This window comes from Equus caballus, chromosome 28 (genome assembly GCF_041296265.1).
Source record: "Equus caballus isolate H_3958 breed thoroughbred chromosome 28, TB-T2T, whole genome shotgun sequence".
Lineage (NCBI taxonomy): Eukaryota > Metazoa > Chordata > Mammalia > Perissodactyla > Equidae > Equus > Equus caballus.
In genome coordinates this window covers 27119767-27147546 of record NC_091711.1, presented here as the reverse complement: position 1 = coordinate 27147546, position 27780 = coordinate 27119767, and the positions used below count along the sequence as shown (strand labels likewise).

Sequence of the window (27780 nt, the reverse complement as noted above, 5' to 3'; positions counted from 1 at the left end):
AATTTTTATGAATATTGTTTACATTTAAGAAATGAATATTTAATATATTTGAAATCTTGAATTTTGAGAAATCTTAATTAAATAATTTTTTAAATGAATGCTCAAGTAGCAATTCTATGCTTTTGGTCAATAACAGTTAAGCCATAACGAAATCATTTGTAGGAAAGAAACTAATTTAAAAACACTCCAAAGATTTCAATTATGCTGCCTGTAAATGGCAAACATAAGTATGCAGAATCACAAAAACTGTGACTTTCCTCACTAAGAAAACTGAGACGGCATACTTACACACACACGAACCAACTGGCATTTCCTAGCCCATGGCGTCTGTTTTAAATAGAAGAAAATGAAATAATATGGTACACAAAAAAATACATAAACATTTGTTCCAGGGAAATGGAAAAAACTAACACACTCCAGTTCAATTTCTTGACCTTCTTTAACGCTTTCCTTATTTTAAGTGAGTCTAAAACACAAAATACGATTATTAGGTCAAATTGCAACTGGTACATTAGCAGGGGTTTGGAGGGAATGAGTTAAACCTAAAGATGCTCAAACCAGTTCAGGGAAGTGAATCAGAAGAGCTATTAATATGATTATTCACTAAAAGCTCACACTAAAGTTCGCTGATCTCTTACAAATGTTAGGAACTATGTTCAACACACTCAGCATCTCATTTAGCCCTCAAAACAAAACAAAAACAACCCTGCTGAAAGTCTATTCTCATTCTCACTTGACAGATAAGGAAAAGGAGGCTTGAGAGTTAAGTAACTTGCCCAGGTTCACACAGCTGGCTCTCCAAATAAATGTGGGACTCACAATGCAAAGCTATACCAGAAGACCCTATAGAGACACCACCTGCCCAGAAGGAGCAGCAGGCACATGAAAACCTCAGGTTCTGGTTTATGAGACCTCACACAAGAGCTAAGCTTTGAGCATTACTGTGTTCCTAAACTAGAAGATAATTTAAATTCAGTTTTGCTATGGAAACTAATCAAGGAAAACCCTTTGAAAACTAACAACGCAAAAACCTGTCACCCAGAATTTTAAAAGGTATTTCTTTAATGTGAAGCAAATTTCAGACTTCCCAAAGTAACAAGACAATACTGCAAAGTTTCCTGAAGCTTTGGATCCTCAAATCCTTAAACATTCAGCTGCTCCTGAGCTAAAAAGAGATCCGAAAGGAAACAATAATATCACTCTTGAAGAGTTGATCTTCAAAAGTCAATTAAGAGTCTCGTGATCTGAAAGTGCTGGAGTCTCAGTTTTCCCATTTGTAAAATGAGAATACCATGCACCTCACAAACGAGAAGCAAAGACTAAACGAGAAAATGTAATATAAAGCAAGGATCACAGGACTTGAAACACAATGAACGGTAGTAAGGATGCTACGAAGGGGATGACCTCTGCCTGGAATGCTCTCCAAACCTTGTCACCACCTACACCCACCTCAGTGGCAATAGGATGGTCTTCGCAATAAATAATGCTGGCGTAATTACATACCTGTACAGAAAGTTGAACTCTCACGCCATACACAAAAATTAATTTGAAATGGATCATAATAAATATAAACTAGGAGAGTAAGACAATAAAGTTTTATCTAAAAGAAAACAAAGGACATTATTTTTAAGACCTTGGAGCAAGCAAGATTCTTCAAGAGGACAGAAAAGCAGCATCTATTAAAAAAAAACAGTCACATACTAGACTAGCTTTCATTAAATTTAAAAATTTCTGTTCAATTAAAAAAAAAGGCATTAAGAGAGTGACAAGGCAAGCCTTAGGCCAAAAGAAGTTATATGCAACATGTATATCCAAAAAAATGACTCCCTCTGGAATATATAATAAACTACAAATCAATCAGAAAAACACAAATTACCCAATACAAAAAGGAGAAATGGACTTGAAGCGTCACTTCACAAAAGAGTATACGAAAACGCACTCAACTCATTCAACACAGAGAAACGCAAATTAAAACCACAATGATACCACTAGTGTGGCTGAAAGTGGTAAGATAGACAACACTTGGTAAGTATTAGCAAAAACGTGAAGCAACTGGATTTCACATGCATTGCTGACAGAAGAGTAAAATGGCACAAACACTTTAGAACACTTTTTGGCAATTTTTAATAAAGTAAAACTTAATACCTACCCTAAGACCCAGCAATTCTCCTCCTGAGTATTTACTCAAGAGAAATGAAAAGATATGTCCACAAAACACACTTGTACAGGAATCTTCAAGGAGCTTTATCGTAGCAGCTAAAAACTAGAAACGACTCACAAGTCCATCGACAGTAGAATGGACGAATAAACTGTGGCACATCCATACAACGGAACACTGCACAGAAGGACCACACTACGGACCACCATTCCACACGACAAAGCAAACACAATGAAGCTAAAGGAAGCCAGACACGCACAATTCTTTCAAGAAATATGAAGTGCGACTGGGAAGAGTGAAGAGGGAATCCTCTAGTGTGCCAGAAATGCTCTATATCTTGATCTTGGTAGTAGTTACACATGTGTTGTGTATATAAAAATTCATCAAGCTGTACACTTAAGATATATGCATTTTATTATACGTAAGTTATATCTCAAGTGAAAAATTTTAAGTATTTTACACACAATTAAGCCAAGAACAACCACCAAAGCTAATGTTTTCAGGACTATTCCTTTACGTCTGGTTTTAATAAGAAAACTCTCTAGCAAGACACAATAAAAACTGAAATATAATAATATACATGGTAGTATCTGACCTAATTTTTAGGTTACTGAAAAGTTAGCTGTGCATTTATAAATCTAAATTTGTCATGCTTCTAGTGTACCAAAAAAAAAAAAGGAAAAAATTACTCTATTTCCTTAAAAAGCAAGACATTTGAACACCAGATAAGATTTTTTTACAAAAGTTCCAATGTCCATGGGCCTAGGCTTTACATTTCCATAATCAAAATACAAAGAAGCAAAAAAAAGAATCACGAAAACAAAACATTACTTCCTGCTTTTATGACAAATTAATACATTCTCCATGGCAAATCATTTATCCTCACCCATAAAATGCAGAAAGTAAGATTACCTCTAAGGGCTTTTTTTAGTTCAAGGACTCCACGATTCTGACATTCAACTAACCAAAAACTCTGATCAGCTCCCTAAATGCCTTCCAAAATAAAAGACAAATCTTTGGTCTGGCATTTAAGGCCCCACATCAACACTAGGTTCATGCTGACCTTTTCAATCTTTTCTCACACTGGCCCTATGTAAAACCCACACAGCTTCCTTTCTCCTTGTTTTGGTTCATGTGACTTCCTCCATGTAAAATAGCCCTCTCCTAACATTCTCTGTTGTATTAGCCTACGAAAATCTTTGTTAGCTCTAAATGTGTTCATCCATTCACGTGGTTATTGAGAATCTTTTCCATGTAAGGCATAAAGCTGGACAACTGTTGAGGACAAAGAAACAAGACATGGTTCCAACCAGGATGTGGGCACGCAAAGAGCTAATCCTAACACAAGTCAGAATACAGTAATTAGCAAAGTGGTCAGTTCATGTCGTAATAAAAACAAAAAAACAAAAATCAATTAAGCCTTAGACCCAGCTGAAACCCTCCCTCCTTCAACTTTCCTTATTTTATTCCCAATCAGATCGTTTTCCCTGACTGTTCTCACTCACCAAAGATTGTTCGCTATCAATCACCCATAATATCATTTCTGCGTTCTCCCTTTTATTCCCCAATACATATGGAACTTGAGAGAAGACTTTTTTCTGCACATTTTTAATATCCACTAAACTTTCCTTAAACACTAAATACATACTATTCAAACAATGATTTTAAAATCTGCTTTTCAAAAGTGAAGAACTCCCATATTTTACCTAATAACCGTAATAGCCAAAGTGGTTACAATAAAAAGTAAGAATTAAAAGAAGTTGCACCTCATTAGAAATTTCTGTTGAGAATTTCATAGAAAATTAGCCAAGAATTAAATTTCTTGAGAAGCTGAATTTATTCTTTCAAGAATTTTAGACTAATTTTTTATAAGGAAAAAATTTGACTAATTTTCCTTTAGAAAAAGTTTCCCTAAATACTCCTATATTAACCTGAAATACAAATAAACGTTGATACTTGAACTATCATATACTTAAAAAACAAAATTCAATGTACCCTGTGCCTAAACACACTCAATTATCCCATAGCCACCAGAGTATCTATGAACATAAGTACCCGTCTCGTAGCTGACATATTTTGAGCAAGCAACACTTCTGTAACTATAATGTCAGGGAAAGATTAATATCCATGTTTCAGGCTTAACCTATCAACAATTATTTGTATTTTGTTATAAATAGTTATATTCTAGGAGCATGTGACTATTCAATGGCATAACTGAACTCATGTAAGCACCATAACCTAGTATGAATTAGCCTGTTATCTGAACACTTTTAAAACACTACCATTAAAAAACAGCTAGCTGTAAGCTTTCCAAGCAAGCTAAACGCAAATTTAAAATCCTTAATTTTAAAAACTTAAATTCATTGTCTTATGTAAGACAATTCAAAATCTATCTTATCAGCTTTATTTTTGATAAATAAAAATAAACTGTACCTGGTTACTACCATGGCCAAAAGGAGTACTAGATAAATTAGTGGTTACACTGTGCAAAATAATTTCACCACTGAGAGATCCAGAAGCAATGTAGCAATCATTCCAATTATATGTTACACAAGTTACTTCATCTTTATGATCCTGAAAGAAAGAAATGAAAGTAAGTACAGTGCCACATAACCATCAAACAGCACGTGTTCATGTCTTTGTAAAGTTCATGTTTTGTAAATATTATATATTTGTCAATCTAATATTTGCTTTAACATTTTCCTCAAATAACCTAAAAAAAATTACTCAAACGAGCAGGAAACTATCTGATCAACACCAAGTCTTCTTAGGGAACAGAGGTTTATTTTTCATAACTATAATAATGATCAGGCACTCTTAAAACAAGAGACAGAAAGGAAAGGTAATTTTCTAAATGGCATTATGTCTACTTTCAAGAATTCATTTCCACTGACAAGTAACATTTATTGTAAGTTGACTATTATGAGAGTCCCTGCCCTTGAGAGTATTACTGTTCAACTGAGAAGACAGGACATTTAAATTAACATGAAAATGGCAGAATGAACGCTAAATGAGTGGCAGAGGCAAAGGGTCAGAGGAAAGAGAAGAGGCATCGCTGCGAACTGAGCCAACACAGGAAGCCTTATGGGAGACCTAAAGCTTGAGTTCAACCTTAAAGGATGAGTTAGGGAGAGAGGAAGAAACTAGACGCTGCAAAATGGAAGAGAGAAAAAAACAAAAGCCCCGAAGCCAGATGGAGCCACACTTGTTTGAGAGTTGACAGCAGCTGCTTCCATTTGCTGAGTACCTACTAGTGCTGGGAGCTTTACATATTACTATTAATCCTAAGGAGGATCCTGGGAGGCAAGGTCTTTTTTCTCATTTTGTTAACTAAAGGAGGCACAGAAAAGTCAAGAAACCTGTGCAAGCTCACATAAGTGCTAAGTAGTAGAGCCAGGATTCAATTCCAGGTCAAACTCCAAAGCTTGTTTTCTTCCCACTATACTAGGCTGTCTCCCAAATCCAAGGGGGAATCCACTTGGAGGAAATAAAACTGTTTGGTTTTGAACAAACTGAGTTCACAAGGACTATGTTTTCCAATGTCAAATTAGAGCTATCTAGCAGGAGCATACAAAAGTGATCAGGATTGGGGTAAACTTTTTAACAGTTTGGTGTCATATCTTGAAAATATAAACAAACTAACCTTTGTATCTAATAATTAGATTAATGTAGTATCAAGCATAGTAATATAATATCAAAGTAACGCAACATCAAAGAAGTAAGTGCTATCCTGAGGAAAAAATGTCTCATGGGGAGAAAAGAAAGAGCGGACATTTAGTGTATCATTCCCATTTGAGAAATTAAGAATGTGGGGTCCAAAACAATTTCTATGACTTTGTAAAGAGGCAGGTGTCTTCCTTATTTCAACTGTGGAAAATAAGTCATTCAGTAAACATTTACTAAACACCTACCAAGTGCCAGAAACTGTGTTATTACCAGGCAGAGAACCACAGAGGAAGGACCCAAAGGCGAAAGATTAGTTCCCCACTATCAAAATTAGTTAGTCAAATACTTGTTAACTGAACAAATGAAGCACTCTAAGAATTTCAAATAGTGAGAAAAGAAAAACTATCTGCAGTAATTGGGAAAGTTGAGGACGGAAAGATGAGCAGAAGTTTGCCATGCAGTAAGGAGGGATGGGAAGAAGTGAAGCCCCTAAAATGAGTGACAATATGGGACAAAACTGGCCATAGACTTCTAATCTCTTCTCCGTTCTGTAAGACACTCTATTCACCGTGAGTATATCCCTCTAAATAGCTTTAATTCAATTATTTCATAATTTAAAAGATTAAACAATGAATAATATCTGAGTTTGCATCTCATCTTTGCCATTGCTATTTGACACTGAACAAGTTCTTTAACATGTCTGAGCCGGAGTTTCTCTGTCTGTACTTAGGAATAATACCACCTGCTTTGCAGAGTTGTGGAGATAAATAGAATAAACGTTATGTTAAGCATAGCGGCCAGCATATCAAAGAACTCAATAAAAGTTAACTATTCTCATTATTGGCAACTTTTCAATTTTCCTGAAGACTCTTCAAAGTTTAGCTGATACCTAAAATAAGGAACTTCCAAAGGTAATACTTTAAATACCAATTATAGAATTATATTTCAACTTAGCTAAGAAAAAAAATTCTTCTAGTCCACAGCTCTAGTAAGAATGAACTCAATGACACTGAGATACAGTGTAACAAAATAATGATCTATGACACTTGCTTGAAAATATTCTGAGGGTCTGAGGATTAGAGAGTAGAAGCGGGCATAGACAAAACAATACTGTCCATGAGCTGATCATTATTAACGTCAGATGATGAATACAGAAGTGATGGGTTAAAGGAAGTTCTTTCTCTGTGTACAGGCATGCGTGTGTACATACACAAATATGTTTAAAATTTTTCATATTAAAACTTTTTAAAAAGATGTAAAAATTATAAATAAAGATGAAATTCCAAATATTAAAAGAACATAATAATGAAAAGCAATAAAGAATTCCAAAAGAATCCCACAACCAGAGGCTTTTCTGTGATGATTATTTTTATTTTCTGAAACTGCAAAAAGCTATTCAAAGAAATACTAATTACAAATAGTAAGTTATTTTAGAAAGTATTTCATTACCAAGATGCAAATACACACACAAAAATAACACAAACAGTAGTAGAGAACTAAGAAGCCAAACCCCCAATTCTGATTACTAAATCAAATACTGTCATCCCAAAATCACATTTCTTTTACAAAGTGCCTTAAAAAAAGATCTCTGACGACAACCAACCATGCTTTAGAGAAAATGAAGCAAGTGGTTCACTCAAACAAGAGTAGAGCTAAGTGAAAAAATAAGGAAAAAGTTTTAAACATCAATAACATGCATTGGTGACAAACATGGAGGGAAAAATAGACGAAAAAAATTAAGTTTTGGGCTAGCAGCATCTTTATTTACCCTAACGAATCTCACTTCAATTATTAAGTATCTTATTTTTATCATAATAGCTCAAAATTAAAAGAAAAGTTTGACGACTACTCTAAACACATTGTGAGATACCCATTTCTGTAAGGATTAAAAAAAAATTTTCCTTACCTTAAGAGATCGATGAACTCTTTTTGATTTTAAATCCCAAATATTAACAGTGTTATTTAGGCCTCCGCTTACCAAATACATAGATGTAGAATTTAAACTGACGCATGTCTGCTTTTGCTATTAAAGAAAAAATAGTTACCTTAATTTAGTAGAGCCCAGAGACGACTTTCAAGTCTCATCCAACACTTAGTAAGCACTTGAAAAATATTCGTTAAATTAATGCTATAAACACGCTAATACTTGTACTAAAAGATTCACCTCTCATCATCTTCCACATGGATCCAACAGCTTATAAGGGGTTCAAAAAGAATTCAAGGAAATCAGCCAGATTCATGTTCTCTCCCACGGAACAGGCGACGGAGGAAGCTTAGGACACTCGTCCTGCCTTAGGTGAGCAAGTCTTGGCCTCCCGTCAGGGCTTGGCTGCCCTTAATATCGCCCTTTAATAAAAAACCGGCTCTTGCACTTCCACAGGATATCTTAAATTAAAATCAACCCACAGCTCAGAAAATGCTAAAGGTAGAGGGGATATTAAAGAATATCTAGTTGACCCCTCAATTTACAGATGCGGAAAGTTTTATCAAGAGGACAAGATGCCCAAGTCTCACAGCAAACCTCCCCCTAGGGAGCCCTAGTCTCAAACATCAGATCAACAGAATCTGACCCTACACTCTTCCTCATCTCTGTAAAGACACCATCCATCAAGTTTCTCAAGATAAAAATCCAGAATTACCCTTGATTCCTCCTTCTCCCCACCCCCTAACCTATGAGTAAGTTCTCTAAACTCCGGCCCTAAACTAAATCCCACATGGGTCCCCCTTCCTCTATCGTTACTACAAGCACACTAACCCAAACCTGGCCGAACCACAATAGCAGCCTCCTAACTGGCTGTCCTGCTTCCCTACGTGCTGCGCTCTGTAAGCAGGGTGACCTTTAAAAAATGTAAATCAGATAACGTGTCTCCCATTTAAAAATCTTCAATGGCTTCCAATCATACCTAGAATGAATTCCAAACTCATTAACCTGGCTTTCTAAGCCCTGTTCACCTGGCCCTATCCTACCTAGTCTCTCACCATTTTCCTCCTCATCCACTAACTCTCCACCCACACTGACCATCTTCCAGTCCTTAAACATAACAACCCTGTATTTGCCTCAACGCTTCTACACAGCGATTCTTGTCTGGGAAGCTAAATTCCCCGAACCTTGGCTGAATGGCTTCTTCTGGTCCACAGATATCAACTGGAATGCCACCTCTTCAGGAGACCTCCCTTGGCCACCAAAGGTAACTTGCTATCTCAATATCTTACTTTAGTTCTCTGCATAACAACCTATAACTACATGGGTATTCTGTTTACTAGTTTATTGACTGCCCCCCACCACAATGTCAGTCCCATTAGTGCAAAGACCACATCCATGCCCAAAAAATATTTACAGAATAAATGGCTAAAAACACAAAGGTTATCAAGTTGTCCTCAGAGTAAGTACCTATGAGTGTCATCTATCTGGTGGTACCACCAGTAACTATGCTACACAGAACACAACGTTGCATGTTTTTTCCTATTTAACCTTCAGATACATTATGTAGTTACAATAACTGTTCTCACCTCCAGCTGAATGCCATGGGGAAAAACACAGAGAAATGAATTCCAAAGAGGACACTGTGTGACTCAGTTAAAAGTTACAACGCAAGCTATGTAGTATTAGGCACATCATCCCACCTTTCTGAGCCTGCATTTCTTCATCTGAGAAATCAAAGATGAGGACTAGATCCACTGTCTTATCTTGAGAGTCATGCATCTCAAAAACATCCTCTGTTCAAGAGAGCACCAGATTCTTAAAAGGGTGCCGCTGGGCCCTCCTTGCCCTCCCCCAAGGTTTCTTCTAGCTCTACAATTCTGACCAAGAATCAAAATTACTAACACATATAAAATAGCAGGAGCACCTTACATCAATGTTTCAATATAGTTGCCATAATTTCCCTGCAGGCACCACTCTAGGAATTGACTTTGATTTAAACAGATTAATAAGATTTAGAATCTGGTTATCACTGAAAATCAGAACAGTGTGCTAACAGCTATCAAAATAACCTTTAAAGAAAATAGATAAGAATGGCATCTATCAAAGATCAATATTAGGATTCTTATCGTCAAAAACAACTTAAATTATTCCTAAGGGCTCAGAGCAAAACCTATACTTATAGCTGGCTTACCTTAATGATAGATCTTTTTTTTTAAGTGAACGTATTATTAATGTAGCTAACGAACCTAAATAATTAATGGAAATTGTGAGGTATTATAGGAATCCTGTACCCCAAGATACAAGCAATGGGTGGAATTTTTAAAATCTAATGATAACACCTGGTCAAATTTCTAGGATGTAGTAGCCTACCACAGCCATTGTAATACTGTTAAAACTGATCTGTCTACTTTAAAGAGGTAAGATACAAAATCAAAGAAAATAAATATGAACTTAAAGTTCCACCCTAAAGATAATGTTAAAGTAAGTAGGATAGAATCTTACTTTTCCAAGTAGGAAAGGTCCAATACCTCAAATGGCACATGATTAACAGGACTTGGATGCTACAAACCAAAGGTCATCAACATACTAACATTTTACAAGAAATTACTAATAAAGGCTAAAGAACCAATGCTGGCAAAATATTTGCATAAGTAAATTAAAGTAAAGCAGATTCAAATTATTATATAATGACTTCTCATCCACCTGCACTCTGATGTGACTTCTTAACTGTGGGAAAGAGAACCACCCATAGCAACTACCGTGGTATGGAATATTCACAAAATCCTTAGAGTGGTGTCACACTTGTGAATATCATCTATTGCGGGTTTTTTGTTTTTTGGGTTATTTTGGTGAGGAAGATGGCCCTGAGTGAACATCTGTTGCCAATCTTCCTCTTTTTGCTTGAGGAAGATTGTCCCTGAGCTAACATCTGTGCCAATCTTCCTCTCTTTTGTATGTGGGACGCCACCACAGCATGGCTGATGAGTGCTGTGTAGGTCCGTGCCTGGGATCCAAACTCACAAACCCTGGGCCACAGAAGCAGAGCATGAGAACTTAACCACTACACCACCAGCAGCCCTTATCATCTGTCATTTTTAACATTAACAACAACAAAAAAAGGTCCCAAACTGGTTCTAAGGCATAATGCATAAAAGTAGTATGTGTATGTGTGTGTGTGTGTATATAGTGATAGACGTGGAAATTGAAATTGTTTTGATGTTGATATTTAATTCAACAAATGTTTGTTGACCACCTTTCACAGGATCTAAAGATCCAAAGACAGCTCAGACGTTTTGCCTGCTCTTGAAGAGCACAGTTTACCTTTTACTGACTGGGAATCCTCTCTGCCTCAATTTTACTTAACTGAGTTTGAATAGGTAGAGTGCCTCAAATTCCACTTCTGCCCTTAGCAGGCATTCTCTCTGCCCCAGCCTCCAACATCTGTGGGCTGGAATTGATGCTCAGATCAATCCCACTGGACACCCTTAGGAAAGAACTGATAGAAAAAGTCCTTTTTAAATTAGATGAGCTTATATTCCATTGTCCTGCTGTTTCTTTTGAATTGGGCTGCCTTTCCCATTTCAGTGTGTAAAATTATGACAATTCACAATGATTTAGGGTCTACCATGAAAACTCTGAATTTTTTTTAAAAAGAACAAGCTACCAACTACTTGTACCTTTCTATTTAGACCTTATTTTAAAAAGAAAGAGCTTTTAAAGAGTGTGTGTGATTAGAAATGAGGAAGCCAGCATTATCCTGAATCACAGGGATTAACTTATAAAACAAAAGGATAAGAAAACAGTAGGTAGTGAGAGCTTCAATTAAACGCTCTGGAATCAAAGCTCATTTTGACAAAGCCATCCTGTTCCAGGAGAGCTTGGGGAAGCTTGGGCAGGCCCCTCGGTACCAGGCAGGCAGAAGCTAAAGCAGAAGACCACCATCAGAGAGGGGTCTTTAGCCGACAGTCCCAAGCCCAACATCAGCAAGGGTAGGGTTACATCATTAGGGCTCTCATGGTCAAGTCAACGTAGTGACGTTGGTGGGACACAGCCCTAAAAAAGGCAGCAATACCAGGGAACCTCCCACAGAGAGGAAATCTAAGTAGTTGATTGCTCCCCTCGGATCCATATTATTTTACCTGAAGATGTTCCAGTAAGCACACTCATCTCACCTCTAAGTGTTATTGTCTTATTTTGAGCTCAGGTTAAGAATAATGCTTTCAAACACCCTTAAAAGTCACAAGCACCATAATAAACAAGCAATTACCATCCAAGGAGAACTAAGAATAAAAAAAGTGTTTTTTAAAAAATCACTTACCCCTTCACCAAGCTCTAAAAGTGGAACAGGTTTACATTTGCAACTTGAAACAACTATTTTGTCGCCACTGGAAGATGCTGTCACTAGAAAGTTATCTAAATGAAGAGTTATGGAGCATCAAACAAGCCATGAGCAGCTCTAGCACTAGGCTATCATTACAAGAACTGTGATAAGAGCAAGCACACTAACCAAGAAGACAAGTAACGAATACAGCCTATACATTAGCTTTCAAAACCGGCTCAGGTTACTAATTGCTAAGACTAATTCTCTTTACTACTACTGCAGGGAAGAGCTAGCCTTTCTGGCTTTGCTGTCACTTGAAAGCTATTTAACCCATGTGAAATACTACTCCACTTTCAAAGAGTCCGCCAGAAGGTCTAATTTTATCCTTTAAGAGTGAGAGGATGATAAAAGCCACATCAGCAAATATCAGCCTTTCATCTATGAAAACTGTTCAAGACAGTTCTTTATTAACGCGGTGCTTGGTACCAATTTAAGCTAGGAAGCAAATATCCACATTAGTCTCCTAGTTTTCCACTAGAAAAGTAGACTGATATTTTCTCAGGACTGGAATTTTTGTGACAGAGAGTGCCGATCATAAATGTATTAAGAATATTACAGTAAATACAGCAAATATAAATAAGTGTGGATTAATAGCAGCTATTTATCTTATGGAAGACTTTTATTTTAACTTTCAATCAAATTTAATTTAAATTACTTAAAATATAATTTTAATTATCCTGAAATTTTAATTTAATGTAAAACTATATTTACCTTATTTTACATAAATTTTAAGTGTAAAAATCAGTAAACACAAAATAGCATAGTATTTATTAAACTGTAATTAGTATTAAACTGTTATTAGTGTTAAACAGTATTTATCTTTAAACTGATTAGATTCAATAATATAACCAAGAACAAGTGTCTGATTTTGAGAGTCATAAATTAAAATATCAGAAGTTTAAATCTACGCTTTTTAACAAGCAACTTAGGACTTAGGACGTCCTAACTGCATTACTTTGGGTGATTTGCATAACACTGAGATATTTTGTGAATAGACCATAGATTCTAATTTTATTGTAATACTTGAGTTAAACAAACTCATTTCCACTTAGATATTACAGCATTGAGAACAATAAATCATTTCCCTTTCCTTGGCTTCTTCCTCTGTTTACCGCTACTTTCTCCTTAAATATAGGAAAGCAAGGACTGAAAGAAGATAACAGAGAACATAATCTAGCTACTTCTTTTATTTCTCATGTAGTTTTAGAAGTTGCGAGAAAGTCAGGAACATTATCTAGAGGACCAAAAAACAAAAAATCCCAGAAAACTAATCTCCATGGCAGCTCACCATGAGTTCCATTCTTGGAATCCATGCTGAGTGGACCCCAAGTAGCTGAGTCTGGGAAGTCCTTGTTCTTCAGTAACTAACCCCCACAGAAGGGATCAAGGCCTCATTAGGAATAAGACTATACAAGGGTTTCCAGTGCACATCTACTTGTATAAGAAAACCACCAAGGAATAAGACCAGTTTCCAAAAGTCACACAACACTGCTTCAGTCACACCAGTTTTGTTGACAGGCCATTAAGTGGTTTACCAGCAAATGCCAACTCCTAATAAAACTCCTTGGAATAAAAATAAATCAAAAATAATAAATCTTACTAAGAATTGCTACTCGTCTCTTAAACAGTAACAGGGAAATTAAGCTCTACACACAATAAAAATCTAATATTAGAGAGAAGCAACTTCATATATTTGTCACTCTCTTTTAAAACATTTTCCCCCACTACACATCTGGAGAGCCCTTCAAAAATGTAGTCACTTCACCATGAGTTTGATTAATAGAGTACCAAAGAAATATATTTTGCTATTTTAATACAAAATGAAGGAATGTTGAAGAAGTAAATTTAATTCAATAAGAAAATACGTCATTTTTGTTAAATATCTGAAAGAATAATTAGGTTGAGCATGAAAACTTCTAATGTTTTTGTTCATGAATCAGTCACATTCTAAATCTTTGATATTGTTACTTTCATCAGGAAGCAGAATATTAATAATTTGCTACGGTCAGACACGCTAAAATTTAATTTGTTGTTTAAATGGTGTATGAGTTCCACGAAAGAACGATAATTTCTAGCATACCAAATATACAGAACATTTTGATACAAAGAATGATGACTATTTTGGTTATAGCAGTGGCATTAAACTGGAAGCTACTGGTATCTGGCGAGTGGAGGCCAGGAAGGTTTCTAAACATTCTACAATGCACAGACAGCCTCCATAATCAAGAATTATCTGGCCCAAAACGTCAACAGTGCAAGGCTGAGAAATCCTGATTTACAAGCTTCACTCCCTCATTTATTTTATCCACATTTAGGAGCTTACTAAGTCAAGGAGGGTGTGAATCAGAAACATAAAAAGCTTAGGAAAAGTCCCCCAACCTCTGCTTCTGCCTTTGAGTTATCCTTAATTTTCAGACCAGATCCACAAATATCCAAATGTAGATGCAAAAACTCATTCCAAGGCCTTTCCGAATTTTTCCCACCATTACCTACCTTATTCCATTTGATTCAATTACAAACTTGATAACAAGACCAATTCTATGGTCTAGATCTAGTAGCCTACATATATTTTTTAATAGCAGTATTTTTCCAAGTAGTGAGTTGCAAGCAAAATTTTTTAAAACGCAATGAACAGAATATCAGTGTGCATTCATATGATGTACTGTTTATTAAACTCCTATTTCACTTTATCTTTCATAGTGATGCAAAATATATTTCTCATTATGGGTCACATGCAAAAATCTCATTGATACTGGTTGTTTGACCTAACAAAAAGTGGTTGTTAAAAAAAAAAAAAAGGATACTATTGCTGCTCCAACACAATGAGCTGATTCCACGTGGTGATGTGTGTGGGTTGAATTTATCCACCAATGTCATAGATGAGGCATCCCATATTTTAACATCATCTCCCGATGAAGCAAATCTGAGGTTTTCCTGCATGGCTGCACCTGCAAATAGTTTAAAACAATACATTTAAAACACAATTAAGGATAAGCCACACAAAAAAAATTAAACTGAAACATCTAATCTAAAACAAGTGGCTCTCCTTGTCCAGTTTTGTCTCAAAGAGTAGGCTGACCATGAAGTGGACGGAGTGCTCTAAAATGTAAACCAGTTCACATTCTCTTAGCTGACCCCTCCAATGGCTCTCCACAGCAATTATAATGCCATCCAAGCTGCATGCCTTACAGGACCTGGCCCCACCGTAACTCTCCTATCACTCTCCCCCGGGGCCAGGGCACCAGACTCAACTGGTCTTCTTTCTTGCCTGCTGCACCCTCAGCCTGGCATGCTCTTTCCCCAGATTGCCCAGTCATCTCCCTCACATCATTCCAGTCTCAGCTCAACTGTCTCCTCCTCAGAACGGCCTTCCCCAACCCCACAGCTAGAGCAGCCCCATACCAGCTGTCCTTTATCCCATTACCTCGTTTCATTTTTTTCATGGCACTTCCTGCTGTCTGCAGTTCTTACTTGTTCTCATAATAACGTCTGTCTCCCCTGACTTGGAACAAAACAAAGATCCTGAGCACAGAGATTTTGTCTTGTTTACCACCAGTCTTGAAACGTTCCTGGCACACAGTAGGTACTCAACAAGTAACTGCTGGATAGGCAACTTTTCCTAATCTTTTTAGAAATGTATGATAAATTGCAGCACCCCTGCAGGTCAGAATTCAGTCACTCCAGTTCTTCTAAATAACTCCAAAATGAGTAAATACAGCCAAACGCCCTTGTTCATACTATTTATTCACAGTATACAGTTCAAACACATAATTGTGACGAAGTGATTTCACAAACCAAGGCAATCTAGAAGACAGAAAGCAAGGAAGCTCCAGGCAGACACCTTAAAGAGGAGCAGGTAGTAAGGCATGACCAGCCAGAAAAGAATGCTCAAAAATACAGAGAAGGGGGGAGGGAAGGGGACCCGTGGTGTGGACAGCGTAACAGCACAGCATTAGTGATGTCACAGACAGGTTCCCAAGTCATCAAAACCATCACATTTACATCCACTCCACCCTATTTCAGAGGACAAGTTAAAAGTATAAATTACAGGGCCCTTTGATTCTCAAGAGACAAAAAAAAATTTTAATGTGTTTATAAAAAGGCTAAAACTTTTGTTAACTGGAAAAGTCACTTATGGGATTCATGCTTCATCAGATAAACGGTGCTACTAAAAGTCATTACAGTCACCTGTTGAAGCGCAGACAAAGTGTTTGGATTTGCTACCGAACACGTGCCCTTTTGGTTCCGACTCAAGGAACAATGAAGGGCCGGAAAGGTGATCTCTAAACCCAGTAAACACAACTGAAAGATGTCTGCTACAATCTTACTCCATTCCTGTTGGGCGGCGTGGAGTCGTGGAAAGATCACTTAGGCCAGAGCTCAGAAAAAGAGCGCTCAAACGATGTGCCTCAGAGTTAGGTGACAGTGACTCTAGCCGAGTCATTTAATGTGTTTCCTTCTCTGAAAGTGGAGCGAGAATGGGGACCATGCACCCACCTCCCTCGGTCTTCTGACACTTGAGCGCATTTAAGGAAAAGGCATGATGACATCACCCTCTCCAGGAGGGTCCCATCGCAAGCAGCTGTCGGGACACAGGGAGGTACCGGACGGCCCGCCCGGGACCTGGGGACAGCGGCGACGAGCAAATCCCACTACAACACTTGGCTTCAACAAACAAAAGTTCTCCAACTTCACACCAAAACTGCCTCTACTGGCAGGAGAACTGCTCAGCTGGGGGCACCTTGTAAAATGCATGAGAGCCCATCTGCAAGGCTCACAGAAAGGGAACGGACGGTGGCGAAGCGGCAAACTTTCCAGAGAAGGCCCCCCCGGGCCGCCGCCCACCTACAGCAGCGACCCGGCCCGCTCTCCGGCCGCGCCGGCGCAGGCGGCTGGGCGTTCCCGGCCCGCGACCCCCGGGCACTTCCGCGACCCAGTCCCCGCGGCCGCGCCCCCGCCCGGGAACCGCCCGGAGCGCCGCGCCAGCCCGGGCGCGAGGGGTGCCGGGCCCTCCGACCCGCGCCCGGAGGAGGCTGGAGGGCGGGCGGGGTCCAAGAGTGTGCAAGGCCGCGGCGGGCAGCGGCCCGCTGACCCCCGGGCCTCCGGAACCTCACCTCTCGGCAGCAGCACCCCGGGGGCCACAGCGCGGCCCTCTCCGGCGCTGGGCTTCCGGCTCCCGCCTGGACTGTTAAACTTCGGCGGCCGGAAGTCCCGCCCCCGCGCGGCGACACGAGGAGAGGCGCTGCCCGAAGCGGGGATTCGGGTTGGCGGGGCAGGGCTAGGGGCGGTGCTAGGCCTCAGGGCGGGGGTCGTTTTCCCGGCGCCAGGGCGGGAACTGCGGGCTGGGCGGCTCCCTACTTGCCCCAGCAGCGGCGCTTGAGCAACAGACCGCTGCTTCTTTGAAATTCATCTGTTTGTTGACTGCCTGCTGTTTGTCAGGCACTCTGCTAGACTCTGGGTGCACCGTGATGGATTAGCCTGGGAAGAAGGGTACAGTGAATTCTTGTGGTCCCTGGCCTCGTGGAGCTTACAGTCCAGTATAGGAGGCAGACGTTAATAAATAATTACATACTTAAATGAAAAGTGAAACTGACAATTGCTTCAAAGGAAAGGAACAAAATATACGAAAGAGAAATGAACGTGGATATGGCTTTAGGAAAGGCTTCCCTGAAGAGGAAAGCATGGAGAGCAGATAATACCCCATGCAATCTACAAACCAAGGGACATGCTCAGAAAAGCTAAGCGGTAACCAAAAGCGTAAATGTCTAAGCTCTCTGACTTCAAAACCTATGATTTTTCTTCCGAATCATGCTGAAGGATCAGGAACATCAAACACCGTCTGGTTGGGAATTCTTTTGAAGGGGATGCTTCTCAGAGGAAAAAGGAGGAGCTGAACTGAGTTTTCAAATGCCCCGTCTACCAGAGCCTCTTTTTTTTTTAGCTTACCGACAATTTTTGCTAAGAATACTTATGATAAATGTAGAGCATTTCTTCTGCAAACAGTGTTATTATTCTTTCATCACAAGCATATACTCAGAATTTGTTTCTGAACTAGATACATAAGCCCCAGTTATTTGCACCCACGTTGTGAATAACTGGAAAATTCTGAGAAGTGCAATTTTTTCAGAGCAGAAATTGAAGTCCTGGCCAAGTTGTAAAGATTGATGGGGAGCTTCAAAAGGAGAAAGAGAGCAAGCAACAGCTGCCTTAATTGTATTGTCTATAGTTCTTGTGATCATTAAATACAATTTCAGTAAGGATGGGGGCCAAGTAGTTGGGAAATAAGAAAACAGGGTAAGAGCAGGGAGAATCAGGGCAAACACAGAAAAGACAATAAACTAAATCTCTGAAAAATTGAAGCCAGTAGGAAAATGGAGACCAGGATATACAAAACAATATATGATATAATAATACATATCATGTAATATATACATATTATATATTATATAATATAATAACAAATATCATATAGATATTATTTATTGAACACATACTTTCCTAAGCACTGTACATATGTATGTGTGTATAGATATGTATATAATGTGTATATATATACTATGTATATATATAACTTCATCTTTCTAAAAGCGTCTATGTACTATTATATGTCCCCATTGTATATATGAAGAAACAGAGGTCAAGTAACTTGCCCAAGGTCACACAGTTAAGAAATGGTATGCACAGGAGTTAAACTCAGAACCATAAGATTACAAAGACCGTGCTCCCAGCCATTATGCTGTATAGACAAGAGCCAGAACACACCATAAAGAGCCAAATGTTAACCTCCACTCCCTCTCCCTGCTGGTACCACATCCCCATCAGACCTTATATGGTCCTGGAACGATCCTGTCATCCTTTTCCTGCCTCTGTGTCTGTGTGCATACTGTTTCCTAGTTCTGTATAATACAGTCTACAAGCCATAGAAGCCAAATGTTGGAAACCTCACTAATACAAATTATATAAACACATATACAGCTTTCCCAAAGTAAACATCAAGACCAAGTATATTTCTAGAGACAGATATTTTCTAACAAAACAAGGGTCAATAAAACCAGAAGCCATATCAATATATATGTGACCAATAACAGAAGTTAAAGTACATGCAGAATAAATGTCAGAACTAAAGGAGAAAAGTCATATCCATAATCATTGTTGGAGACTTTAAGAGAATTCTCTCAGTAATTGATAGAACATCCAGATAAGAAAAACATCAGTAAAGATGTGAAAGACCTGAACACTATCAAATATTTTAATTGACGTTGTAGAACACTATACCCAACCTCTGCAGGATGAACATTCTTTTCAAATACACATGGAGCATTTACAAAGACAGACTATATACCAAGTTGTTGAACAACTCTCAATAGATTTTAAGAGAATAAATCTTACAGAGTATGTTCTCTGATCACAGTAGAATTAAATAGAAAACAATAAAGCATCTAGAAAAGTCCCAAACATCTGAAAATTAATGAGCTTTACTTCTAAACAACTCATAGGTCAAAAGAAATCAAATCACAAATAAATTAGAAAATATTCCAACTGATGATAAGTAAAATGCAATATATAAAAATTTATGGAATTCAGCTAAAGCAGTGCTTATAGAGAAATATATAGGTTTAAATGTCTATATTATGGAAAAAGAAAGCTCCAAAATCAATAAGGAACCTAGAAAAAGAAGAGCAAATTAAACAAAGCGTAAAAATTAGAGTAGAGAACAATGAAAGTGAAAACAAATGAAAGCAGAGAAAAATCAATGAATCTAGAATCTGATTCTTTGATATGATTAATAAAATTGATAAACCTCTATCTAGGTTTATCAAGAAGAAAGAGAAAACATAAATTACCAGTATGAGAATTGAAAGAAAGTCCATCAATACAGAACCAAAAGATATTTTAAAAGATAATAAGGGAACAATATGAAAACTTTATGCCAATAAATTTGATAACAAATAAAATGGACAAATATCTTGAAGATACAAATATTAAAACTGACACAAGAAGAAATGGATAACATGACTAGTCCTATATGTACTACAGAAATTGAATTCGTAATTAAGAAACCTCTCCCACAAAGAAAACCCCAGGATCACATGGCTTCACTGCTGAATTCTATCAAACACATAAGAAAGAAATAATACCAATCCAAAGCAAACTTTTTCTAAAAGCAGAAGAGGAGGGAACATCTCCTAAACTCATTGTTTTTAAGGGCAATATTACTCTGATACTAAAACCAGATGAAGACATTACAAGAAATAACTATTGATTCAGATTTCTCATGCTTAGAGACAAAAATTATATATATATATGCAAATTAAATATGGTAACATAAAAAAGAATTATTATACATCATGACCGAGTAAGGTTTATTCGAAAAATGCAAAGTGGTTTAATATTCAAAAATTAATTAACATAATTCACTATATTAACAAAATAAAAGGAGAATAGCCATATAATTATGCCAATAGACAAAACAAAAGCACTTGAAAAAATTCAGCATCCGTTCATGATTAACAACTCTCAGCAAACTAGGGAAAAAAGGAAGGAAATATCTCCAATTGGTTCAAGAATATCCATAAAAGGCCCACAGGTAGCACTATACTTAATTGTGAAAGACTGAATGCTTTTCTCCTAAGACTGAGAAAAATACAAGGATGCTCAGTCTCATTACTATTCAACAGTCTTCGGAAGCCCTAGCCAGTGCAATAAGACAAAAAAATTTAAAAAACTCAAAGCATACAGAATTGAAAGGAGAAGTAAAACTCTCTGCATTTGCTGACAATATGACTGTGCACTGGAAAATCATAAGGAATACAGAAAAGAGCACCTAGAACCAATAAGTGAATTTAGCAAGGCCTATGCAAAGTCAACAGACAAAAATAAAGTAGTATTTCTATATACTAGCAATAAATGGAAAATGAAATAAAAATTACAATTCCATTTCCAATAGCATCCAAAAGCATGAAATACTTACAGTTAATTTAATAAAATATGTTCGGTAACTAGACTTTGAAAACCGTTAAACATTATTGAGAAGAGTTAAAGCCCTAAATAAATAGAGAGCTATATCATATTAATGAGATGGAAAATAATATTGCTAGAATGTTGATTTTTTTCCTGATTAATCTATATATTCATCTTAATCTCCACAAAATTCCAGCAGGTTTATTTTGCATGTGTGCAAATTGACAGGCTAATTCAAAAATTTGCATTGGAATGCAAACAACCTAGCCAAAACATTTTTTTAAAAAAAGATAAAGTCGGAGGACCTATACCTGATATCAATCTAGATTTATTGCAAACTAATCCGTAGTGACAATAGGCAGTGTAGCACTTGCCTGGGTGGAGGAAGGAATGAATGGACCGTAAAGGAGTCAAGGAAACAATTGGTGGCAGTGATGTCCTTGACTTACAAGAGAAAAACAAAATTAATTATTTTTAAAAAGACACACCAAAATACGTAATTGTCAAATTTCAGAACACTGGCCTGAGAGAGATTTTAAACATTCCCCAAAACGAAGGGAAAAAAAAGATGTTACAAACGAATTTCAAGAACCAGAATGGCTTCCATGTTCTTAACAGTAGCACCAGAATTTACAAGACAATGGAACGATGCCTTCATATTTCTGAGCAGAAATGATTATGGTCTTAAAATAATCTAGTCATACTATCATTCAATGTAAGGGAGGAATAAAAACATTTCAGACATGTAAATTCCCAAGAAATTTACCTCCCATGTACAGTATCAGGAAGTTACTTGAGGAGGTACTCCACCAAAACAAAGGAGTAAACTGAAAGAGAGGAAGAGGAGGAATCCATCTGAGAAAGGTAAAGGGAATCCCCCGGATGTAAGGGAATAAAAATCCCAGGATAATAACTGGGCACTGGGCCTTAAGAACAACCAGTCCAGACAGCAGGCCAAGAGGCTCCAGCAGTGCTGCTGTCCAAAATAAAAACATACAAGCACATGCAGACACATGCATACACACACACACACACGTATCTGACATGTTTAATTGTAGTAAGAAGAGATTACAGAGCTAGGGGAAACTGGGAGAGAGGAGGTTAGAGGCTTAATTCACGATCAAATCCATAGAAAACTAGAAAACCAATCAACCAACCAAACAATAAAGAAAAACTAACACCAGGGAAACAAAAAGTTGTTCAAGAAAGGAAAAATGAAAACAGAAACCATAATATACCACATAACTGCTATGAATAATAATTACACAGTAATAAAAAGTGAACATGGAATGTTCATTTAACCAAGATGTTGATACAACTCTATTGAGTTGATAGAGAGATGGGAAGTGTGCTGCTGCATGTAGATGGGATGGAGGAGGGTGCTGTGAGAACTGATTCCTTATATTTTATGGCGGAAAGTCAATAGATAAAACCAAAAACTGGACAAAATAATCATGAGTTAGCTTACTATTCAGACAGATGGAGATCAACAACAAATGACACAGCAGAAGAGTTGAAAGGGTTGCCTCTGGGGAAGTAGTAAAGAGGTGGACAGGGACAGGGGACTGTTTTCTGTTTTGTTTTGTTTTAAGCCGTTTGGTTTCATGTACTTTTCTTTAACTTACTGCAATGTATCTGGTTTTTGTGTTTTTTTGAGTAAACTAAATTTTAAAAGAAAAAAATTTTAAGTGCAATATTGACCATTCATATTTTAAAGCATCAAAATTTAGAAAGGACAGAACAGCCAGATAATATGTTTTTTAGTGGTTTTCAAAGACATGCCAAAAAGTCGTGGTGTTTGTCATTATTCTGTCAACCTACGTTTGTGGGCCTTCCAAGTTCCCAGCAAACAGTGCTGGGTATTTCAGTCACTAAGAAGAGCAACATCCCTACCTTGGAGAAGCTCAGATTATACCAAAGTAACAGATACTAGTGATACAAAGTGACAAATGCTATGAGATTTATCAAGTGCTGGACAGTCATGGCCAAGGAAGGAATTAGTTCTAAGGGACTAGGAATGGTTTCAAAAGGTGGTAAGATGACATATGCCTAAGAATTTAAGGTTTTCAGATTCTGGTAGGGATCCTATTAAGTGGACATCTGCATCCCTTCCCCCTTCCACCCCTTCCCCACAACCCTCCCCCCACCCACCCCCACCCTTGGTTCCTTTGGGACCCTGCTGCCCCACATGGATCAAGAATGAATGTCTCCAGTCGAAGTCCCTCACCTGAGTGCAGACCCATGTACTTAACTGCTACCATCTTCACCAAGTCACGCAACCAGCTGTCTGTCAAACGATTTCCTCTTTCATAGCTCCTCATAGCACACAAACGCTCAAACCAGACACTTGTAAGTCAACTCTGACTTGCCTTTCTTCCTTCCCTCCTTCACACAAACATCCAAGTAGGTAATCATGAAACCCAGTCTGTTTTATTGATGAATAACTCTCAGATCTGCCCACTTCCTCATCCCATTGCTATCTTGATTTAGATCATCCTTGACTCTTGACTGGCTTGTTGAAACAGTCTCCTCCTAATCTCCTTTCCTGACTACAGTCTTTTATCCCTCCAACTATCCTCCCAAACTCCTACCACAGTGCTTTTCATAAAACTCCTACCACAATGCTTTTCATAAAATGTAACGTGCCGTGAGGCCTGGTGCTGAAGTTTGGAGCACTCCACTTCAGTGGCTGGGATTCAGTTCCTGGGCTCGGACCTGCACTACTCATCGGTGGCCATGCTGTGGTGATGACCTACATACAAAATAGAGAAAGATTGTCACAGATGTTAGCTCAGGGAGAATCTTCTGCAGCAAAAACAAAAAGCAAATTTGAGCACGTGACTGCCCTCTTCAACACCTAGGCCCCTAAAATAGGGTCCAAACTCTTCTACATGGCCTCCTAGGCCTTTCACACTGCCTCATGCTGACGTCTCCAGCTCTTCTCCGGCCACCTTTCCAGTCTTACTGACCAGATATGCCGTGCGTCACCCTATCCACCCTATGCCTTTGCTGTTGCCTCTGCTTAGAACGTGTCCCTCTGCCTCCCTCCAATTTGATCAGATGGCAGGAGCTGAGAAACTGTCCCTCCCTGCTGGGTGCTGCCACAGCATCCTGTGCCCACCCCCATGGACTGTAAATCATGTATCTACTCATCGGCCCCACTCACTAGGCTCAAAGCTCAGGAGCACAGTGCCTGCATATGAAAAATGTATCTTTGTGTCCCCAGTTCCTAGTATGATGCCTGACACAAAGAAGATACCTAATAAATGTTTAATGAATGAATGAATGCATGCATGAATCTGTTTTTCAGAATCTGTTTTTAGAATTTAGCAGTAAACTGGAAAATGGATTGCCAGTAGGGAGTCTGAAAGCATGTCCACTAGTTAAGAGCTAATTGACATATTCCAGCAAGATGAAGAGAGCCTGGACTCAGGCAGAATGGAAATAAGGAATCAGAATCAAGAGACTTTTGTTCAAAAAAACAAAAGATATTTTATGAGCAAACGCAATTGATTGAGCACTGTGTATTTTCTGAAGGATGGCTCTAGTGTTTTAAATTTAGACAAAGGGCTGGAAAGCCAGAAATACTCCGTGAGAAGCAATCAATCAACAGACTTCACGAAAGTGAGTGGAGGTGATTGAAGTAGACGAAGAGGTTAGCAAGGCGTCTAGACTTTCTGATACAAAAATAAAAGAGAGTGTTTTAACTGCCAAGAATCAAGAGACTGACAAGGAGAGCAAAGATTTTAGTGCAGAGGATGTAATAACTGAAAAAGTTTGCTTCATCCCTTAATATAGTAATAAAATTTGCAGACAGCCTACAATACTATACTGACTGCGAAGTTATACATTGTATAAGCTGCCTTCTATTTTGATGAGAGAGGTATAAAAGTAAGCAAGCAAGTTTCCGGGATTTATTAGGAATAACTAACTTCCAGGGCATGTCAAAGGATCAGTGCAGCCTCATCCCATTAACACTTGACATCTCTGGAGCCGTAACATGAAGGTAACACTAAAGGTCTCCCTGAAACGTGGAAAGATTTTGTTATGATGTCTGTGCTGTTAGCCAAAGTGTGGGGAAGAGAAAGGAATAGATATTTCCTAGGAACCCAATATGTGTAGGGCACCATGGTTCACATACGTCTGTCCTCTACCTCCACTTTTTAAAAATAAACATGAATTATTATGCTGTCGTAACTGGTCTGGGGAAATTCTTTTTGGAGATTGTTTTCTTCGAAAACAATGAATGCTTGTAAATAAGTTATTTTCTAAATAGGTAATAAATACATGTTGTAAAACATATAATCATTGCAAATAGGTAGAGTTAAAAATAAATCTTCCCCACCCTTGATACTGAGCTGCAATTTCTTCTCTCTAGTACAATAACTAAAAATAATTTCTCATACATCTTTCTAAGAATATTCTATGCATATGTACAATTTTATATAATTGATTCAAAATCAATATACACTGAACACAAACATTAGCTTACTATGCATCTGTTCTGTCCTTTATTTTCGTTCACTTAACAATATTTCTAGGAGAGTTCCCCCATTTTAGTACATACTGGTCTCATTCCTTTTTCTGGTCATATAATATTCCACTGTGTGAATGTACCATGTTTTGTTTAGCAAAGCCTCTGTCAGTGAGTATTAAAGATGTTTTCACATATTCTTTATATGTACGTAATTTCCCATGCATACAAGTAGAACGATATATGCTAGCATTGTTCAAGAGTAATATAATGTAAGCAACATATTTAATTTTAAATGTTCTAGCAGCCACATTTAAAAAAGTAAAAACAAAATGGAATTAATTTTAAAAAGTATTTTATTTAACCTCCTAGCTCCCAAATATTATCATTTCAACATGTAAATCAATATAAAAAATTAGTAGTGAGATATTTTACATTCTTTTACTTATACTAAGTCTTTGAAATTCAGTGTGGATTTTATTATTCAAGTATATCTCAGTTCACATGAGCCACATTTCCAGTACTCAGTAAACAGACGTGGCCATTGGCTACCATATTGGACAGCAAATGTCTATACATTCCCAGAGGTGGAATTGCTCAAAAGAGTATGTGTTGACATGTTTAAGGCTGTTGCCAAATTACCTTTCAAAGAAGTTGTACCTATTTACATTCTGCTTAACAATGCATGCAGTGCCTGCTTTCCCATGTCATTTGTCAGTCAGGCAAAAAATAGTATATCACTGAGTTTTAATTTGCATCTATTTTATTACAAATGAGATTGAACATCTTTTTGTATGTTTAAGCTATTTGTATTTCCTTTGCAGTGGACTATTTTTATGTCCTTTGTCAATATATTTTTTACTGGATTGGTCTTTTTCCGCCTTGTTATATGAGAGGATAAAAATAATTTCTTTATCTACCAGAAATGTTGCAAATATTTTTTCCAGTTTACCTGCTTTTGGCTTTGGTTATGGTATTATTTTGCCATGCAAAAATGTTGATATTTTATGCAGTCAAAATATCAATCTTTTATGGCTTCTCGATTTTGTCATGCTTATAGAGGTCTTTCTCTCTCTAAAATCATTAAAAAATCTTTTCCTTGACCGCTTCTAATCCTCAAAATAAAATTAGGAAACTGATGTTATTATTTTCGTTTTACAGATGAGAGAATGGATACTTAGAGAAATACAGTATTCACCCCATATCCACAGGGGAAACATTCCAAAACCCTTGAGTGGATGCCTGAAACTGTGGATAGCAGCAGACTCTATATATACTAAGTTTTTTTCAAACATACATACCTATGATAAAGTTTAATTTACAAACTAGGCACAGTAAGAAATTAACAACAGTAACTAGTAATAAAATAGAACAACTATAACAACATACTGTAACAACCTATTGATAACTGAGATAGCTACTAAGTGACCAATGGGCAAGTAGTGTATACATCGTGGATACACTGCAAAAAAGAATGATTCACATCCCAGGTGAGATAGAGTGGGATGGTGTGAGATTTCATCATGCTACTCATAACGGCACACAATTTAAAACTTAAGAATTGTCTATTTCTGGAATTTTCCATTTAATTTTTTCAGACCTCGGTTGACCACAAGTAATTAAAACCATGGAAAGCAAAACTAGAGATAAGGTGGGGCTGCTGTATTAAACAAATTGCTTAAAGACACCAAACTAACAAACGGTAGAGCTAAGATTCAAATCAAATCAGTCTAACCCTAATGACTATGCTTGCTCTTTTGGCTAAACTGTAATGATCAATATAATCTGTGTCAGATGTCTCACTATTGTCTACTTCTTTCAGGACTATATTAAATATATCATTATTATTAATAACCAAAACATTGCATTAATTCTAGCACTATATTCACACAAATTTCCAGATAAATAGAAATTAGCATTTGGGGCATTCCCAAATGTTGTAAGGATGACTGACCTACTTTGGGTGGAAGAAACCAAGGATAATCAACTGGAACGGAGCAATCAGGGAAGACTAACACACAGGGATGATGACATTTGATCAGTGTCATAAAGGAAAGGTAGAAATTGGACATGGAGAGAAAATAAAAAGATAAAATCAGAGAGAATGAACAGAAAACATTCAAGAGTTGAGTTTATTGAGCTGAAAGGCAGAACAAATAACAATCTTCAGTGAGACCACAAAAACCCTTGACTTCCAGACCTAAGGGTTTGGATAT

The 27780-nt window shown here is 37.5% G+C and overlaps 1 protein-coding gene across 29 annotated transcripts in view; it reads right to left on the bottom strand.

Annotated features, from left to right (window-relative positions):
• The window catches only part of NEDD1 (NEDD1 gamma-tubulin ring complex targeting factor), a 46234-nt gene extending 28831 nt beyond the window's left edge, over positions 1 to 17403 (bottom strand). For 4 of the 29 annotated variants that reach the window (XM_070254418.1, XM_070254415.1, XM_070254417.1 and 1 more), the window contains exons 1-5: positions 17244 to 17354; positions 14934 to 15077; positions 12067 to 12161; positions 7731 to 7847; positions 4592 to 4732 (exon numbers count right to left, since the gene is read on the bottom strand). In XM_070254418.1, coding sequence (XP_070110519.1) covers positions 4592 to 4732; positions 7731 to 7847; positions 12067 to 12161; positions 14934 to 15069 — 489 coding nt within the window. In that variant the 5' untranslated portion in view covers positions 15070 to 15077; positions 17244 to 17354. Of the gene's footprint in view, positions 1 to 4591; positions 4733 to 7730; positions 7848 to 7988; positions 11924 to 12066; positions 12162 to 14622; positions 15078 to 15553; positions 16020 to 16626; positions 17048 to 17243 lie in introns of those variants that run through there. The other 25 variants (XM_070254422.1, XM_070254428.1, XM_070254434.1 and 22 more) reach the window with 18 other exon arrangements.
• Positions 17404 to 27780: the final 10377 nt, after the last annotated feature.